This window comes from Capra hircus, chromosome 18 (assembly GCF_001704415.2).
Source record: "Capra hircus breed San Clemente chromosome 18, ASM170441v1, whole genome shotgun sequence".
Lineage (NCBI taxonomy): Eukaryota > Metazoa > Chordata > Mammalia > Artiodactyla > Bovidae > Capra > Capra hircus.
In genome coordinates this window covers 18,781,532-18,799,740 of record NC_030825.1, presented here as the reverse complement: position 1 = coordinate 18,799,740, position 18,209 = coordinate 18,781,532, and the positions used below count along the sequence as shown (strand labels likewise).

The 18,209-nt window shown below is 41.6% G+C and overlaps 1 protein-coding gene across 2 annotated transcripts in view; it reads left to right on the top strand.

Annotated features, from left to right (window-relative positions):
• HEATR3 (HEAT repeat containing 3) overlaps positions 1-11,774 on the top strand; it is a 36,228-nt gene extending 24,454 nt beyond the window's left edge. For both annotated transcript variants that reach the window (XM_018061951.1, XM_018061952.1), the window contains 3 exons: positions 3,317-3,460; positions 6,867-7,043; positions 11,004-11,774. In XM_018061951.1, coding sequence (XP_017917440.1) covers positions 3,317-3,460; positions 6,867-7,043; positions 11,004-11,126 — 444 coding nt within the window. In that variant the 3' untranslated portion in view covers positions 11,127-11,774. The remainder of the gene's footprint in view (positions 1-3,316; positions 3,461-6,866; positions 7,044-11,003) is intronic.

Here is an 18,209-nt window from a genome sequence, read left to right as displayed (position 1 = left end):
ATTGGTAGTGGTGTATGTATATTTTACTTTTATATCACAAGTGATATACTGTTGTAAAATAATGATGTTAAAATCTTAATATCCATAGATTCACTTGTAGCAACGAGTGATTATTATATAGATCCATTATTTCATCAGGGTTTGCAAGATAAAGATACCCTAATTTTGTTGTTCCTTTTACATTTATTAGCTGTGATTCTTCCATAAGTAAGAACTTCTTATTTCATCAATTTTTGGTAACTTTGGAATACACTTCATACCAAAAAAGGCAGGGTATGGTTCTCTCTCCCCACCCAACCCTTTTTCCCAGAAAATGAGCTGGTGTCCTGCTACTGCTGCTGCTGCCACTGCTAAGTCGCATCAGTCATATCCGACTCTGTGGGACCCCACAGATGGCAGCCCACCAGGTTCTTCCGTCCCTGGGATTCTCCAGGCAAGAACACTGGAGTGGGTTACCATTTTCTTCTCCAGTGCATGAAAGTGAAAAGTGAAAGTGAAGTCACTCAGTTGTGTCCGACTCTTAGCAACCCCATGGACTGTAGCCCACCAGGCTCCTCCATCCATGGGATTCTCCAGACAAGAGTACTGGAGTGGGGTGCCATCGCCTTCTCCGGAGTTGGTGTCCTAGCAGTCTCTAAAAATGATCAGTGAATTTTTTTTTTTTAAGTATCATTATGAACTCATTATTATTTACTTCATCATATGGCATATAGTTATTATTTTCAGAGTAATGCTGTTATTACTAACAATAACACTACTGGATGCAGTGTAAGATTTCTCTGTGATTCTTTTTGTCCTTAGGAAGAAAAATCCCTCTGGGACTGTACAAATTACTATGCTTTAAAGTTGCTTTGAACAAATTTTCTTGTGTGGTTTGTTATAAAGCTAGCTTCAGTTTCAGCTCTTTTTAAAAGCATTTTTTGTTTGATTGCTCTAATTTTTCTTTTTTAATTAAATAAATTTTTTACCTAATTTCAGAGTTAAAACTAAAGCAGGATATATTCAAGGGAAAATATGGTGTATACATACATTGAAATATTATTCGGCTCTAAAGAGGACTGAAATTTTGGTACACATTACTGCATGGATGAACCATGAAGACATTATGCTAAGTGAAATAACCAGACACAAAAGGACAAATATTATAAGAATCCTTTGTAAGGAACCTAGAATAATTAAATTCGTAAGGACAGAAAGTAGAAGAGTAGTTACCAGGGGCTCAGAGAGATATAGTTTAATAGGTTCAGGGTTGCAGTATGGGATGATGAAAAAGTCCTGGGGATGGATGGTGGTGATTGTTGCTTAGACACCAATGTGAATGTACTTCCTGCCACTGAACTATACATTTTTAAATGGTTGAAATGGTAAGTTTTATGTATATTTTATATGCACACACACACAAATATATGCAGAGGGATGTCTGGTTTCTGTCCGCTTGCCCCTGTTCCTTCCTTTGTGCCATTGGTAGTCATCCTTATTGATTTTTTAATTTATCATTCTGTTGTTCTTTTTCAGAAAACATAAGCAAAATATGTATGTCTTTGTATTTCACCCTTTTTCTTATAAGGATGCTTCTGCACTTTGCTTTTCTCTCTTATTAGTCTCCATAGTATGTCGACATGTTTCTCATTTCCTTTTTACAGCTTGATGCCCTCCATTGTGTACATATTCCATCTTTATTCGCCGTGTTTGCATTGCTGGATTTTTAGTTCTTTCCATCTTTCGCTATTACGAGTAGAGCCGCAACGAGTAGCACTTTACCGAAGTTCTGTTGTGTTTTTGCCGTTATGTCTTTGCGGCCGATTTCTAGAGGTGGGCCTGCAGCTCAGAGAACAGATAGGCCAGTAGCTGTGCTCTAGGCATGGCTCTTGTCCCCCTCACAAGTCTGAGCCATTTCAAACCTCCACCAGCATTGTTTGAGAGTGCCTGTATTGTCACACCCTCACCAGAAGAATATGTTGTCAAAATGTTGGATTTTTACTGGTTTGTTGGCGAGAAATTGTATCTCAATTTTAATCTGCATTTCTTTTGTTATGAGGAGGTTGGAGATCATTTCATGTCTTTCAAGGGCTTTTGCATTCTTTTCCTGTGACTTTCCTTGTCTTCGGCCAGCTTTGCTATTGAGTTGATGGTCTTTTTCCTTTTTCTAATAAAGGGTAGATCCCAGGATTTCTCCCCCAGTTTATTGAAGCAGAAGCTCTGGGGAGGGGCCCAACCGTGTCTGCGTTTTAACAAGTTCTCCAGGCAGTGGTCGTGTGCACTGATACTTGAGAATCACAGATCTAAACCACGCTCACTTCTTCCTTTCTGAAATCCTCCAGTTCTGAGTAACATGTCACTAGACCACACCACCTACCCCTCAGTCACAGTCACCCACCATCCCCAGGGGCCACTCATTCCTTAAAGATTCCTACTGTTGGACCCTGTTGTTTGTTACTGGTCCCATATGATTCTGGGTGATTTCAGAATCCACGTGGATACTCTTCCCAGGAACCTGGCTTTGCAGTTCTTGGGCCTCCTTTCCTCCTATGGGCTGTCTTCCATCCTTCCTTCCTTAGTCATTGCATGGCCACGCCTCTAGAGCAGTGCTATCCAGGCTTGGCCTTCTTTCAGAGTCTTAACAGAAAGCCGCTCATGTTTTACCGTTAAATATAGTCTATGATGTTGGCCTGTAATATATATCTTTAAATTGTATTCTTTTAATTTTTTTCCAGGAACAAAACTTTTGACCTTCAGTTTCTGTGAAATGGAAAGTGACATTCGCACTCTAATGATACCTTCATCCATGAGTACAGATCAGCTTAAGGCACTTCCCTGGTAGTCCAGGGTTAAAACTCCAGGCTTCCAATGCTGGGATGCAGGGGGCATGGGTTCAGTTCCTGGTTGAGGAGTGAAGATCCCAGATGCCACATGCTGCATGGTGCGGCCAAAAATGAAGTCAAATCAGCTTAAAATAAAAGTTATCACTGTGGTGGAAGCACTATGTAATTGAAAGCGTTTTACAATCTTTAATAATCTACCGTAGCACACGTCTCAAGAGTCAGCTCTTACCTTATGTAGGTTCAGCCCATTGTTTATAGGCTCCCAGCCATGATAGAGTAAGTGGTGACAGTGACGTGAGCAAGCCTCATCCTAGTGCAGAATTAGTTGTTTTTAGGAGTGTTTAGAATATTTAATAACTTGCCCACCCATTGTTCTTGTCACTTGTAGTAGAGTCGTGCCCCCAGTACAAGAGATTCTCGCCAATCCCAAGGCATGTGCTGTTGGAACTGGCCAAGTTTAACATGCTAAATACTCTCTCCTTCTCTTTCAACAGTGCATGACTCCTGACCAGCTGATGATACTGTGCACAGCAGGCATCCACAGTAGTAATGTGGGGGTGAGAGTGAACGTGGTCAGTATTTTAGGAATCACAGGCAGCGTCCTAGCCAAAGAAGATGGCACACTCGACACTCTCAAGGTAAAACACTGTGCTTCCAACCTGAACCATTAACTCACTAAAAACGGAAGGAGAGTGACTTTAAAATCACTTCTGTGGATTTCAAAATCTCCTGTGGATTTCATGAGATGAAATCATATCAAGAAATTGTTTATTAAGATACATTATAAAGTATATCCTTTGGTCTGCTCTTACTCCATGAGTCAGACTGAAGAGTCGAGTCTCATTTTGCTATTTAACTTTATTTTGGAGATGTTTTTCAAAAGTAAATTTGTCTTCAGCGGAAGGCCAAGGTTCAAAGTTGTTCAAGTTGACCCTGCTTTGACTGTTGCGTAAAATGTGTGCACATTGTATTCTCCTGAGGATATAGAGCAATCCAAACAGCTTTCCCAGCACACCAGGCTGAAGTGCAGTCTGCTCTTTGCCACCCAGTTCATCCCGAGACCACTCCGTAAATTTTAAGTGGCGACTCTGGTAGTGCCCGCACACAAGGAGCTCACTCCGCATGTTTGCTTCCAGCACTTGATCTAAGCAAGTTGCTCAGCAACTGCACTGCCAGAGGTACAGCCTAGTAACTAAAGGGACAGTAATAGTAAAGGTACCCTTCTTTGTGCTAACAGTAATTGCTGAAGCGTGGATTACTGGCAGTGAATAATAAGCTGGTTCTTATAAATTATTTCTTTTCTATATACAACTTTATTGATTTATTTTGGCTGTAGTGGGTCTTCGTTGCAGTGCACAGGCTTTCACTGTGGTGGCTGCTCTTCTGCGGAGCACAGGCTGTAGGGCTCGTGGGCTCAGAAGTCGTGGCGCGTGGGCTCAGTAGCTGTGGTGCACGGGCTTGGTTGCCCCGGGGCACGTGGGGTCTTCCCAGACTTGGGATTGAACCCACGTCTCCTGCACTGGCAGGCAGATTCTTTCCCGCTGAGCCACCAGGGAAGCCCCTAAAGTACTTCTTAACTTGCTAAGAGCTTAACAGTGTGACTGGTTATTTTTCAGAAGCCTGTTTCAAAACGATGATATGTGCACATCCAAACCATTTGAAAGTGAAAGTTGCTCAGTCGTGTCCAACCCATTGTGACCCCATGGACTTGTATAGTCCATGGAATTTTCCAGGCCAGGATACCAGAGTGGGTAGCCTTTTCCTTCTCTGGGGGATCTTCCCAACCCAGGGCTCTAACCCAGGTCTCCTGCATTGCAGGCAGATCCTGTACCAGTTGAGCCACCAGGGAAGCTAAGGCACATCACCCCTAAAATTCCAGTCCCCTAGTTCCACTCCAGAGAGGCAGCCACTGGTACCCACTCCTTGTGTGTCACTCCAGAGATTCTAATATGTAGACCCTAAGTGAGAGAGCACGGCTGTATCACTCTGTACATGTACACATATACCATTGAGCACGTATAGGTGTAGTCACTTCCCACCCCTTAAGACTGTCAAGTCCAAGGCCCACTTTAGAGGAACCGCAAATTTTTCTCAGGCATAACGTAAGATTTCCAAAATGTTTTTATTTAGTCACATTTTCAAGCATGAAGAAAAGTAGAAAGTGCAGTGAATTTTGTATAGCCATCAAGCGTATTTAACAGTTACGAATTTTCTATCATTTGTACTTAAAGTACTTCCTCTGCTGAATGTGTTAAATTAATGACATCCTGGTATTGTGTCCCTATTATTCAGTATGTACTTCTTAAAAATAAAGACAGTTCTTTTGTATAGCCACCATTATTATGCCATACACAATTATTTCTTAATATGGCTAATACTTGGTCCATATTCAAATTCTTCCAGTTGTTGCCAGGATAACTGTTTATAGATTGTCTGTTTAAAGCAGGGTCTAAGTCAGGTCTCCATGTTGTGCTTGGTTTGGGGTCTTCAAAAAGACTCTGATGCTGGGAGGGATTGGGGGCAGGAGGAGAAGGGGACGACAGAGGATGAGATGGCTGAATGGCATCACTGACTCGATGGACGTGAGTTTGAGTGAACTCTGGGAGTTGGTGATGGACAGGGAGGCCTGGCGTGCTGCGATTCATGGGGTTGCAGAAAGTCGGACACGACTGAGCGACTGAACTGAACTGAAGTCTCTCTTCATTGAGAGCTTTGTCCCGTCTAGTACCTCCCGCACGCCGCCTCTTTCTCCCTCAGCTTCTGGGTCAGTTGGCTCCTAGTGTTCAGCCTTGTGGATTTGTCCTATTGCCTCCTTGTGGTGGTAAGTTTGGTCCTTTATCTTCTGAATTTCCTGCAGAGTGGAGCTTAGATCTAAAGGCTAGGTTAGATTCAGGTTCAGCTTTTTCGGTAAGACTACTTCATAGGTGATGCTGAACGTTCCATGTTTGTAATAGGGTATTAAATTTATTTATTACTGATATTTTTGGCTGTGCTTGGTCTTCATTGGTGCGTGTGGCCTTTCTCTAGTTGCAGTGAGCGGGAGCAACTCTCCGTTTCAGGGCACAGACTTCTGGTTGCAGGGGCTTCCCTTGTCGCACAGCGCGGGCTCCTGGGCGCTCGGCCTTCAGTAGCTGTGGCTCCTGGGCTCTGGAGCGCAGACTCAGCGGTTGTGGCGCACAGCCCTAACTGCTCCCCAGCTTGTCGCATCTTCCCGAACCAGGAACTGAACCTGTGTCCTCTGCTTTGGCAGGCGGATTCTCAATCACTGTACCACCAGAGAAGTCCCAATGGGATATTTAAATTTAAATACTCTCCTAGAGGTTTTCTTGACCACTTAAATTTAGATGAGAAAATGGAGGTCCAGAGTGAGTAGCAAGGTCCCAGAGTCACCCTGTTATTTACAGTAGAGCTGCATTTCAGACTCAGCATTTTCACTCTCTCACCCATAATAACAGGTGTGCACATTGCCCTTAAAGATGTAAACGGTGAAGCAAAACAACCATAATAAAGCAACCTTACTCTTGACCAGTTCTTTGCATTGGGAATAGTTTGTTCCTATAGCTAGCTAATCATAAAAAAAAATGAGTGGATGTTAAAAATCATCACAGTGAAGCAAGATGAGATTGTATGTTCTTAATTTTTTTAATGTCTGAGTGTTTCTCATATAATTTAAAAGGCAGGGTTTTTTTTGTTACTGATAATATTTATATGCATTTGACACCGTGGGAAAAGCCTTCTTGATAGAGATAGATAGAAGGGAAAATTTAATAATTTCCAGTGTCAGTCTATTGTATGTCATTTATGGATCTAAGTTCACTTTATTTACTAATATAAACTAAGGTTTTGAATTTATCTTGCTTACATTATACTTGGTATTTTTGTAAATATATGTCAAGTCTTTAGTCTTTTAGAAGTGTTAACTTTTCCCTAGCATTTGTATGTAAAACTTTATGCGTGAATTGTTGTCACATTTCGAGTTAGTACTTATTTTGAATACTGACTTAGAATATTGGACGATCCCTTGCTGTGTTTTCTTTTCTCCAGACCATCGGGTGCTTTCTGCTTGAGGTTGCCACCAAAGACCCCTGTCTTGTGGTAGCAGGGGAGGCCTTGGATGCCCTCTTTGATGTTTTTGCAGACGGCAAAGAAGCTGAAAGGGCCTCAGTTCAAATTAAATTGTTATCTACTCTGAAAGAATTCCAGCCAGTCTTCAAAATGAAGGTATGTAACGTTTTATTTGGCTTCCCTGGTGGCTCAGTGGTAGAGTCCACCTGCCAACGCAGGAGATGTGGGAAGATCCCCTGGAGAAGGAAATGGCAGCCCCACTCCAGTATTCTTGCCTGGGAAATCCCATGGACAGAGGAGCCCAGCAGGCTTCAGTCCGTGGGGTTGCAAAAGAGTCGGACACGACTTAGTGACTAAACAACCAGTGGTTTATTTAGAAATGCTGACGTCTCCGCATTCTGTGGGACAAGGGTGTGTGTGGTTCCCTGCTGGCAATCTTGGTGATTCACATAGCACTTCGTCCCCAGTTCTGTGTAAATGCTTGTTGGCTGAGTCAGGGCGACTGAGCCCTTTCTGTTGAATCACTGTGACTTGAGCCAAAATGGTGTGGACAAGTTCCTCTCTCTGCGGCGGTTTAGCAGTGTTAACAATGCTTATGTGTAAGCACTACAGTCCGGCCTGCAAAGCACTTTCAGAGACAGTGTTAAATTTATTTTATATCATGTAATGCATTGTAGGCTGACTTCATTTATTTCTCTTTGGTCCTCTGAAAAAAAAAAAAAAAGGCAAACAAACTCTCAGCTGGTCTGTAATGGAGAATGCAGCTACCTTCATTTGCCTTTTTATCGATGGATTGATTGATTCATCAGAAGCATCAAAGCTAACTTTGAGTCAAAAAGATAATTTTAAATGTTTTGGTGTTTGGGGGAAAGCAATGAGAAATTTTAAAAGCAGGCCTTTGATCACATATTCACAAATTTAAGTTGGCCAATTCTCCTGTTATTTAAATCTATATATTTCATTTTGAGAAACAAAAATATTTGTATTTTTTGACTTTACATTTTGAATTTAACTTTTGCCTTTAATTCTCTGTCAGGAAAGTAGAGGTTTTAATGGAAAATTAGCTTACTTTTGTTGCTTTCCAGTGTCTATTTCTTTTCTCTAACAAGCGTCAAAGGCAGAATTCAATTCCCATAGGCAGAACTCTGTGACAGGTTTTTAGGTAAAATGATTGTATGTCTAGAAATATAAACTTTTTAAATTTTTTTAAGGTGTAAAAAATAGTTTTGTTTTCCAGAAGGAAAAAAAATAGCCACATATGCCATGCCCATTCTCACAGATAGGTCAGTGTTTGTTTAGGAACGTTAATAACTGGTTTGTCTTGTAGCATTTTCATGTTTTGACATCTTACATTTAAAAATATAGTAATATAGTGGCTGACTTTGAGTTAAGCATCACTAGTAGGTGACTTTAGTCTTAAGGGGGGAAAATTAATCAGCTTGCTCTTAATTATGCTTTGTTTAAGCCTCTAGGTCTGTTTGTTTGGGTTTTGTTTTGTTTTGAGATATAATTAACATACTACAACATAGTGTTAGTTTTGAGTGTGCAACGTAATGTTTGGAGATGTATATATATTAGAAAATGATTACCACAATAAATTGAGTTAACATAAATCACCACATGTAGTGATAAATTTATTTTCTTGTAATGAAAACTTTTAAGATCCACTTTCTTAGTAACTTTCAAATACATAATACAGTGTTGCTAACGGCAGTCACCTTGCATCACATCCTCAGAACTCACTCCTCTTACGCAGTTGATGTGCAAGACCCTGTGCAAATGCACTTAAACACATGGAGTTTTTCTGTGGTAAACACTGCAGTGCAGTATGGTCTGCAGTTGGTTGGACCTGTGGCCAACACTGAGCTTGCACTTGGGTTTTCAACAAGGGGGTAGGGAGTTGGCACCGCTAACCCCTGCAGTGTTCAGGGGTCATCTGGAACTGAAAGTGTGTACCTTTTGACCACTTTCACCCATTTCACCCTCCCCACATCCGGGGGGGTGGGTGTTTTTTGTTTGGGGTGGCTTTTTTTCTGTGTTTATTTTCGCTGCTTGGCGTCTTAGTTGGGTACACTGGATCTTCTGTCTTCGCTGTGGCATGGCAGGATCTTTAGTTGCAGCAGGTGGATCTGGCTCCCTGACCAGGGATCAAACCTGGGCCCCCTGCATTGGGAGCATGGAGTCTTAGCCACCGGACCTCCAAGCACATTCCCTCGGTATTTATTTTTTAAGCAGTGAGAAGTTTTATTCCCACCTGTTCCTAACCTGCCTCATGGGTAACCAAACGGAATGGTGTTTCTCTGCACAAAGACAAATGTACGTTAGTATTTTTCCCCTTTATTATCCAACAGATAGCATAATATATTCACAGCCTTGTACTTTATGCGCTTTTATTTTACACTGTCTCCTAGAGACATTTCTAAACCAGTACATGGAGGGTGTCCACATTGTTCTTAAAGGTCACAAGCCCTCTAAACTTCTGAAAAAGGAGTCTGAAGGGAAAGGAAAATATCTCCTGTCCTTGCAGCCCCTGGGAAAGCAGATGTGGTCGAGAGTCGTCAGACTCTGCAGAAGCAAATGCTTAGAGAGCAGTCATGCCAGCTGTGAACTAGGAGAATAGCCCCTCATCTCCGGAACGCCCGTTGTTCTGATTGATTTGCCTACCTGGTATGCATGGCAGTGATAGTGCTGTTTAACCGGCTGTCTTTCTTTTCTCAAAGCTATGAAGCCCTGATGAAGCATCTTTGTTAGCCAGAGTGGCAGCATGCAGTTTTCTATATGACTGTCCTTTGTAAATGAAACCACAGTTGCATTAAAGGCTGTTTGGTTTATATTTAGCCCCAAATTGCATTTAAACACAGCATAATGCATTTTACTAAAAAACTTCTCTAGAGCAGACATCCTCAAAAGTGCCCTGTATCAGCAGTGCCAGCATCACTTGGTAACTTGTTGTAAATGCAAATTCTCAGGCCTAACTCCAGACCTATCAGAAACTATGTGGACCGGCCTTGTTCAGTCACTCAGTCACATCCAACTCTTTGTAACCCCATGGACTGCAGCATGCTAGGCTTCATTGTCCTTCCCTATCTCCTTGAATTTGCCTAAATTAATGTCCATTAAATTGGTGATGCCATCCAACCATCTCATCCTTTGTCATCCCCTTCTCCTCCTGTCCTCTCTTTCCCAGCATCAGGGTCTTTTACAGTGAGTTGGCTCTTTGCATCAGGTAACCAAAGTATTGGAGCTTTAGCAATCTTTTTTAAATAAGCCTTCCAAATGGACTTGCCTGGTAGCTCAGCTAGTAAAGAATCTGACTGCAATGCAGGAGATCCCGGTTTGATTCCTGGGTCGGGAATATACCCTGGAGAAGGGTTAGGCTACCCGCTCCAGTATTTCGGGGGGCTTCCCTGGTAGCTCAGCTGGTAAAGAATCCACCTGCAATGCAGGAGACCTGGGTTCGATCCCTGGGATGTGAAGATCCCCTGGAGAAGGGGACGGCTACCCATTCCAATAGTCTGGCCTGTATAGTCCGTGGGATTGCAAAGAGTCGGACATGACTGAGCAACTTTGACTGTGACTTTTCCAAATGCTAAAATAAGTATCATTTAAAAAGTGCACAGGATTTCCCTGGTGGTCCAGTGGTTAAGAATCCACCTGCCCGTGCAGGGGCCACGGGTTCAATCCCTGGTCCAGGAAGATCCCACATGCCAAGAGGCAGCTAAGCCTATGCACCACAACAACTGACTCCACTCACTGGAGTTACTGAAGCCTGTGCACCCTAGAGCCTGTGCTCTGTAGAAAGAAAAGCCACTACAGCGGGAAGACCGTGCACCGCAGCTGGAGAGTAGCCCCTGCTCGCTCCAGCTAGAGAAAGCCTGCGCACATCAGCGAAGACCCGGCACAGCCAGAAATCAGTAAAAAATGAAGAAAAGGTGCATGATCTAATTTATCTTTGTTACAGCTCACGTACTGTGTTCCATCACCTTGGAAGTGAAACTGTTCCACCAATTTCTGGCAACCGTTTGTTCTAAAAATAAATACACCCCAAATTAAATGCTTTCTTATTTAAAGGCGTTAGTGGTAGATACCAAATCTCATATGATATTTTTTTGGCAGATACGAAAAGAAGGGAGAACTAAATACAGTCCAGATCAGCTGTGTGTTCTTGACAACGTGAAGATGAATTTGAGAAGATTTGTCGCTTATCAAGAAACTGTTGAGAAAAGACTGACTACTTGAACCATTGAAAGAGACCAGTCCTCACCCCAAAGTTTTCAACACTGAAGACTACTAGAGGGTTTCCTTTTAGGGTGTTTTTTCTGAAAGTCATTTTCTTTTTAGTGACTTGGTGTTCTGTGTATTCATTTGAAGTTGATAAAAGCTCCAGGATGTGTCAGAGACTCCTTTTAAGCTCTGGGATCTGTGTGGCATTGCTGGCGCGCTCAGGCTTCCAGCATGTTTCAATCACTGGAAACCCAAAGGTGGGAAACACAGTGAATCTCAGGTGCTTCTTCATGAGCAGGGAGACACTGCCAAACAATCACGTTCCCTTGGATTTTGCAAAAGAAAATCCAGAGCATAACGTGGATGCTCTTTTAAGCCAGTGTCCTTTTATAATAACTGAATATTTAACTGAAATATGAAAACACGCTCTATAACTTTTTCTGGTATGAGATCTATCAATTATGCCTACCTTTCATGACGAGGGGAATGAGTTGGATTCATACTCCACTATTTAGTAGACTATACTCCTCACTAATGAGGCCATCATCACCCTCTGTATGAAAGGATCTGATCCGTTAATTTGTAACATCACTCCTTATTTAATTTGAAATGCAATCAAAATTGGGAGAATATGTTTTTTAATAAATAATTTTTAAATTGAAAGCTTTGTGTCTTGCAAAATCTTTTTTAAAATGCCAGATAATCCTGTTTCTGGGTATCTGCTTGCTAATGGATTTTGCTTTGAATATATGTGTGCTATTAAAAACAAGGTTTATGAAGGGAGGTGGGATGAATTGGGAGATTAGGACTGCCATATCCACTCTTGATAGTATGCATAAAATAACTCATGAGAGCCTACTGCATGGCACAGGAGACTACTCGGTGCTCTGTGGTGCCCTAAACGGGAAGGAAATCCAAAAAAGAGGGATATATGTAAACATACAGCCGATTCACTTTGCTGTACAGCAGAAACTAACAGCAGTAAAGCAGCTACTCCAATAAAAATTAATTTTTAAAAAAGGACATCTTTATTCCTCGAATCTCCAGCATCGCTATCAGTGTCCTTCAAGAAGCAGGTGGCAGGTGGATCAAAGGGAGGGAGTTTCAGTGCACGTCACTGAGCACGGCCCCTCTCCCAGGTCCATTGTCTGTCCACTTGCCTGATCAGAGGAGTTGGAGACTTGAAAATTTCCCTGCTGTAGATCTCAGTTGATCTGTTAAAAGGCCCCATACCCAGTATAGGACTTTAGGTAACTGACATCCATCACCTCACATACTTACATTTTTTTCACCTTGTGGTAAGACTCTTTAAGGATCTGCTTCTCAGCAGCTTTCAGCTGTACAATACGGTATTAACTATAGTCACTATGCTTACGTTACATGCCCAGTAATTTAAAATTGGGAGTTTGTTCCTTTTGCCTACCTTCACCCATCTTGCTTGTCTTCCAGCACCCAGCCCTGGCCCCGTGCCTCAGGCAACTGACAATCTATTCTCTCTTCTCTGTGAGTTTGGTTGGTTGGGTGTTTTTCAGGTTCCATGTATAAGTGAGATCATACAGTATTTGTTTTTCTGTGATTTATTTCGCTTAGCGTAATATCCTCAAAGTATATCCTTGCTGTCACCAGTGGCAGGATTTCCATCTTTTCTATGGCTGAGTAATATCCCATTGTGTATATACACTACCTTTTCTCTGTCCATACATCCACTGGTAGACATTTAGTTTGTTTCCGTGTCTTGGCTACTATGAGTAAGGCTGCAATAAACATGCAGTCAGCTATGTTTTTCTGACAGTGATTTTGTTTCCTTCAGATCTATACCCAGAGTTGGAATTTCTGGATCATGTGGTGGTTTTATTTCTAATTTTCTGAGGAACCTTCCTACTGTGTTCAGTAGTACCTACACCAATTTACTTTCCCACCAATACTGCACAAAGATTCCCTTTTCTCCACATCTTCACCAACACTTTATCTTTTTGAAAATCATTCTAGCTGGTGTAAGGCTCATTGTAGTTTTGAGAGACAAATTATTTCAGTGAAGAAAAGTTTCAGAGTTCTCCCTGCATCAAATATTTATAGCATATATTCATTTTCAAAGAGAATAAAATTTCCAATTTTGTCATCTTTCCCGCACTTTCTAACCCATAAACGTGAAATATCTAGCACAGGGCCTAGTTCATAGTAGGCTCTCGATAAATTTGTCAAATAAATGTTAGTGATTTTCTGTCTTATTAAGCAAGGCTGTTGCAGTTGTTCAATGCAGAATCATCCTATGGAACAGTAGCATGTGAGTTATGACATTGGAAATGTGCCATCCCCCCAATTTTTTAGGCTCTGAGGCATTAATAGTCTGCAATGCTATCATTTAATTTTACTACTCTGAACAACAGGAAAGATAGGAAAAGATTAAATGTACAGCTGTTTATATACTAGCTCAGTAAGCATATGAATATTATTCACAGCACAGCAAAATAGAAACTAGTTTTTTTCCTGAAGGAAAAAAATTTGCTTTAAAATATACTTATTTGCAAATTATCCAGAATAGTCCATTAAAAAGATACACTGTTTTTAATAGTTGAAATATTCAAGCTCATGTGACAGCCTTTGTTCTAGAAGGTACCTTTAAGTGTCCAGCCTGCCATGGCATGCTATCCAAGGAAATAAAAATCACTGTTTAGTTCTCTTTTTCTATAACATGGAAACTCATTTTAAGATAGAATTGATTTTGAAATATTAGTCATGTAATTACATTTCTTTATCTGCAGTCTTATCTTTTGCCTTTATCTAGTCTTTCAAAAAAATACCTCTGAGTTACCAGGATGGAGAAAGTTTCTTATCTCTTCAGCGTTCCTGTTCAGCCAGTTCTGTTGTAGCCTTGCTCCCTGCCTTTTTGAAATTGCATGGACCAATACTTGATTGTACAGGCAGACCTCAGACACATTGCAGATTTGGGGCTAGACAACCACTTTAAAGCAAGCATCACAATAAAATGAATCACGAATTTTTGATTTCGCAGTACGTATACTGTACTATGGTCTATTAAGTGTGCAATACCTTAATTTTCAAATACTTTATTGCTAATAAAGATGCTACCCATCATCTGAGCCTTCAGGGAGTTGTAATCTTTTTGCTGGGAGAGGGTCTTGCTTCGATGTTGATGGCTGCTGACTGATCAGGGTGGTGGTTGCTGAAGGTTTGAGGTGGCTGCAGTAATTTCTAAGTCACCAAGGAAACATCCATGGCCTCTTTCTTTCACAAACAAGTTCTCTGTAGCATGCAGAGGTGTTTGATAGCATTTTATCCACACAACTTCTTGCAAAACTGGAGTCAATCCTCTCAAACCCTGTTCCTGCTATGTTAACTAAGTTTTTGTTTATCAATGAGAAGAACTCCTCATCCATTAAAAGTTTTAAAATGAGATTGCAGCAATTCAGTCACATCTTCAGACTCCACTTCTGATTCTAGGTCTTGCTATTTCCACCATATCTGCAGTAACTTCCTACACTGAAATCCTGAACTTCTCAAAGTCATGAATTAGAATTGGAGTCTTTTTCTCCAAAACTCCTGTTAATGTTGTTATTTTGACCTCTTCCCATGAACCTTGAATGTTTTTAATGGTATCTAGAATGGTGAATCCTTTCTACAAGCAAGGTTTTCGGTTTATTTTGCCCAGGTCCACCAGAGGAATTGCTATCTCTGGCAGCTATAGCCTTATGAAATCTATTTCTTATAATAAGACTTAAAAATGAAAATTACTCTTTATCCATGGACTTCAGAATGGGAAGTTGCATTAGCAGGCATGAAAACAGCATTAATCTCATTGTACATCTCCATCAGAGCTCTGAGTGACCAGGTACATTGTCAATGAGCATTAATATTTTGCAAAATCTTTTCTGAGCAGTAGTTCTCAACAATGAGCTTAAAATATTCAGTAAACCATGTTTTACACAGATGTGCTGTCATCTAGACTTTATTGTTTGACTTTCAGAGCACCAGTAGGGTATATTCAGTCTAGTTCTTAAGGGTATGAGGACTTTAGGAATGAAAAAGGAGTATTGGGTTCAACTTAAAAGTCACCAGCTATATTAGCCCCTAACAAGAAAATCAGCCTGTCCTTTGCAGCTCTGAAACCAGGAATTGAGAGAGCCTCTTCAGCTGTAAGTCCCAGATGGCATCTTCTCCTAGTTTAAGGATGTTTCATCTTCCAGGGAAAATCTGTTGTTTAGCGTAGCCACTTCCATGAACAGAGGAGCCTGGTGGGCTGTAGTCCATGGGGTCACAAGAGTTGGACATGACTAGTGACTGAACACACACACACACACACACACACACACACACACACTCACCCCTCATTAACTATGAGAGCTAACTCTTCAGGATAACTTGCTGCAACTTCTAGAGCAGCACAGGCTGCTTCACCTTGCTCTTCCACGTTATGGAGATGGTCTCTTTCCAGAAGCCTCATGAACCAACCTCTGCTACCTTCTAACTTCCTTCTGCAGTTTCTCACCTCTCTCAGGAGTCACAGAATTAAAGAGAGTTAGGGCTTTGCTTTAGATTAGGTTTTGGTTTAAAGGAATGTTGTGAGTGGTTTGATCTATCCAGATCACTAAAATTTTCTCCATTTCAGGTATAAGGCTCTTCGACCTTATCGTTCATGTGTTCATTGAAGTAGCACTTTTAATTTCCTTCCAGCGCTTTTCCTTTGCATTCACAACTTGGCTAACCGGCTCAAGAGCCTGAGTGTTTGGCCAGTCTCGGCTTTCACCTGACTTTTTCACTGTTGGTGGTGTTCAGTCTCTAAGTGGTGTCCGACTCTTTGTGACTCCGTGGACTGCAACACCAGTCTTCCCTGTCCTTCACTATTTCCCAGAATTTGCGCAACCTCATGGCTACTGAGTCAGTGATGCCATCCAGTCATCTCATTCTCTGTTGCCCCCTCCTCCTCCTGCCTTCAATTTTTCTAGCATCGGGTTCTTTTCTAAGTAGAAGGGTCTTCTCTACTGAGCTTAATCTAACTTTCGATTTAAAGTGAGAGATATGTGACTCTTCTTTTCACTTACACACTTAGAGACTAGTTCAATTCAGTTCAGTTCAGTCGCTCAGTCTTGTCCAACTCTTTGCGACCCCATGAATTGCAGCATGCCAGGACTCCCTGTCCAGCACCAACTCCTGGAGTTCACCCAAACTCATGTCCATTGAGTCAGTGATGCCATCCAGCCATCTCATCCCCTGTCCTCCCCTTCTCCTCCTGCCCCTAATCCCTCCCAGCATTAGAGTCTTTTCCAGTAAGTCAACTCTTTGCATGAGGTGACCAAAGTACTGGAGTTTCAGCTTTAGCATCAGTACTTCCAAAGAACACCCAGGACTGATCTCCTTTAGAATGGACTGGTTGGATCTCCTTGCAGTCCAAGGGACCCTCAAGAGTCTTCTCCAACACCACAGTTCAAAAGCATCAAATCTTCGGCGCTCAGCTTTCTTCACAGTCCAACTCTCACATCCATACATGACTACTGGAAAAACCATAGCCTTGACTAGACAGACCTTTGTTGGCAAAGTAATGTCTCTGCTTTTGAATATGCTATCTAGGTTGGTCATAACTTTCCTTCCAAGGAGTAAGTGTCTTTTAATTTCATGGCTGCAATCACCATCTGCAGTAATTTTGGAGCCCAGAGAAATAAAGTCAGCCACTGTTTCCACTGTTTCCCCATCTATTTCCCATGAAGTGATGGGACCAGATACCATGATCTTCGTTTTCTGAATGTTGAGCTTTAAGCCAACGTTTTCACTCTCCACTTTCATTTTCATAAGAGGCTCTTTAGTTCCTCTTCACTTTCTGCCATAAGGGTTGTATAATCTGTGTATCTGACGTTATTGGTATTTCTCCGGGCAATCTTGATTCTGGCTTGTGCTTCTTCCAGCCCAGTGTTTCTCTTGATGCACTCTGCATATAAGATACATAAGCAGGGTGACAACATACAGCCTTGACGTACTCCTTGGCCTATTTGGAACCAGTCTGTTGTTCCATGTCCAGTTCTAACTGTTGCTTCCTGACCTGCATATAGGTTTCTCAAGAGGCAGGTCAGGAGGTCTGGTATTCCCATCTCTTTCAGAATTTTCCACAGTTTCTTGTGATCCATACAGTCACAGGCTTTGGTATAGTCAATAAACCAGAAATAGATGTTTTTCTGGAAGTCTCTTGCTTTTTCCATGATCCAGCGGATGTTGACAATTTGATCTCTGGTTCCTCTGCCTTTTCTAAAACCAGCTTGAACATCTGAAAGGTCACAGTTCACGTATTGCTGAAGCCTGGCTTGGAGAATTTTGAGCATTACTTTCCTAGCATGTGAGATGAGTGCAATTGTACGGTAGTCTGGGAATTCTTTGGCATTGCCTTTCTTTGGAATTGGAATGAAAACTGACCTTTTCCAGTCCTGTGGCCACTGCTGAGTTTTCCAAATTTGCTGGCATATTGAGTGCATCACTTTCACAGCATCATCTTCCAGGATTTGAAACAGCTCAAGTGGAATTCCATCACTTCCATTAGCTTTGTTTGTAGTGATGCTTTCTAAGGCCCACTTGACTTCACATTCCAGGATGTCCGGCCCTAGGTGAGTGATCACACCATCATGATTATCTTGGTCATGAAGATCTTTTTTGTATAGTTCTTCTGTGTATTCTTGCCACCTCTTCTTAATATCTTCTGCTTCTGTTAGGTCCATACCATTTCTGTCCTTTATCGAGCCCATCTTTGCATGAAATATTCCCTTGGTATCTCTAATTTTCTTGAAGAGATCTCTAGTCTTTCCCATTCTGTTGTTTTCCTCTATTTCTTTGCACTGATAGCTGAGGAAGGCTTTCTTATTTATCTCTCCTTGCTAATCTTTGGAACTCTGCATTCAGATGCTTATATCTTTCCTTTTCTCCCTTACCTTTGGTTTCTCTTCTTTTCACAGCTATTTGTAAGGCCTCCCCAGACAGCCATTTTGCTGTTTTGCATTTCTTTTCCATGGGGATGGTCTTGATCCCTGTCTCCTGTACAATGTCACGAACCTCCATCCATAGTTCATCAGGCATTCTATCTATCAGATCTCGTCCCTT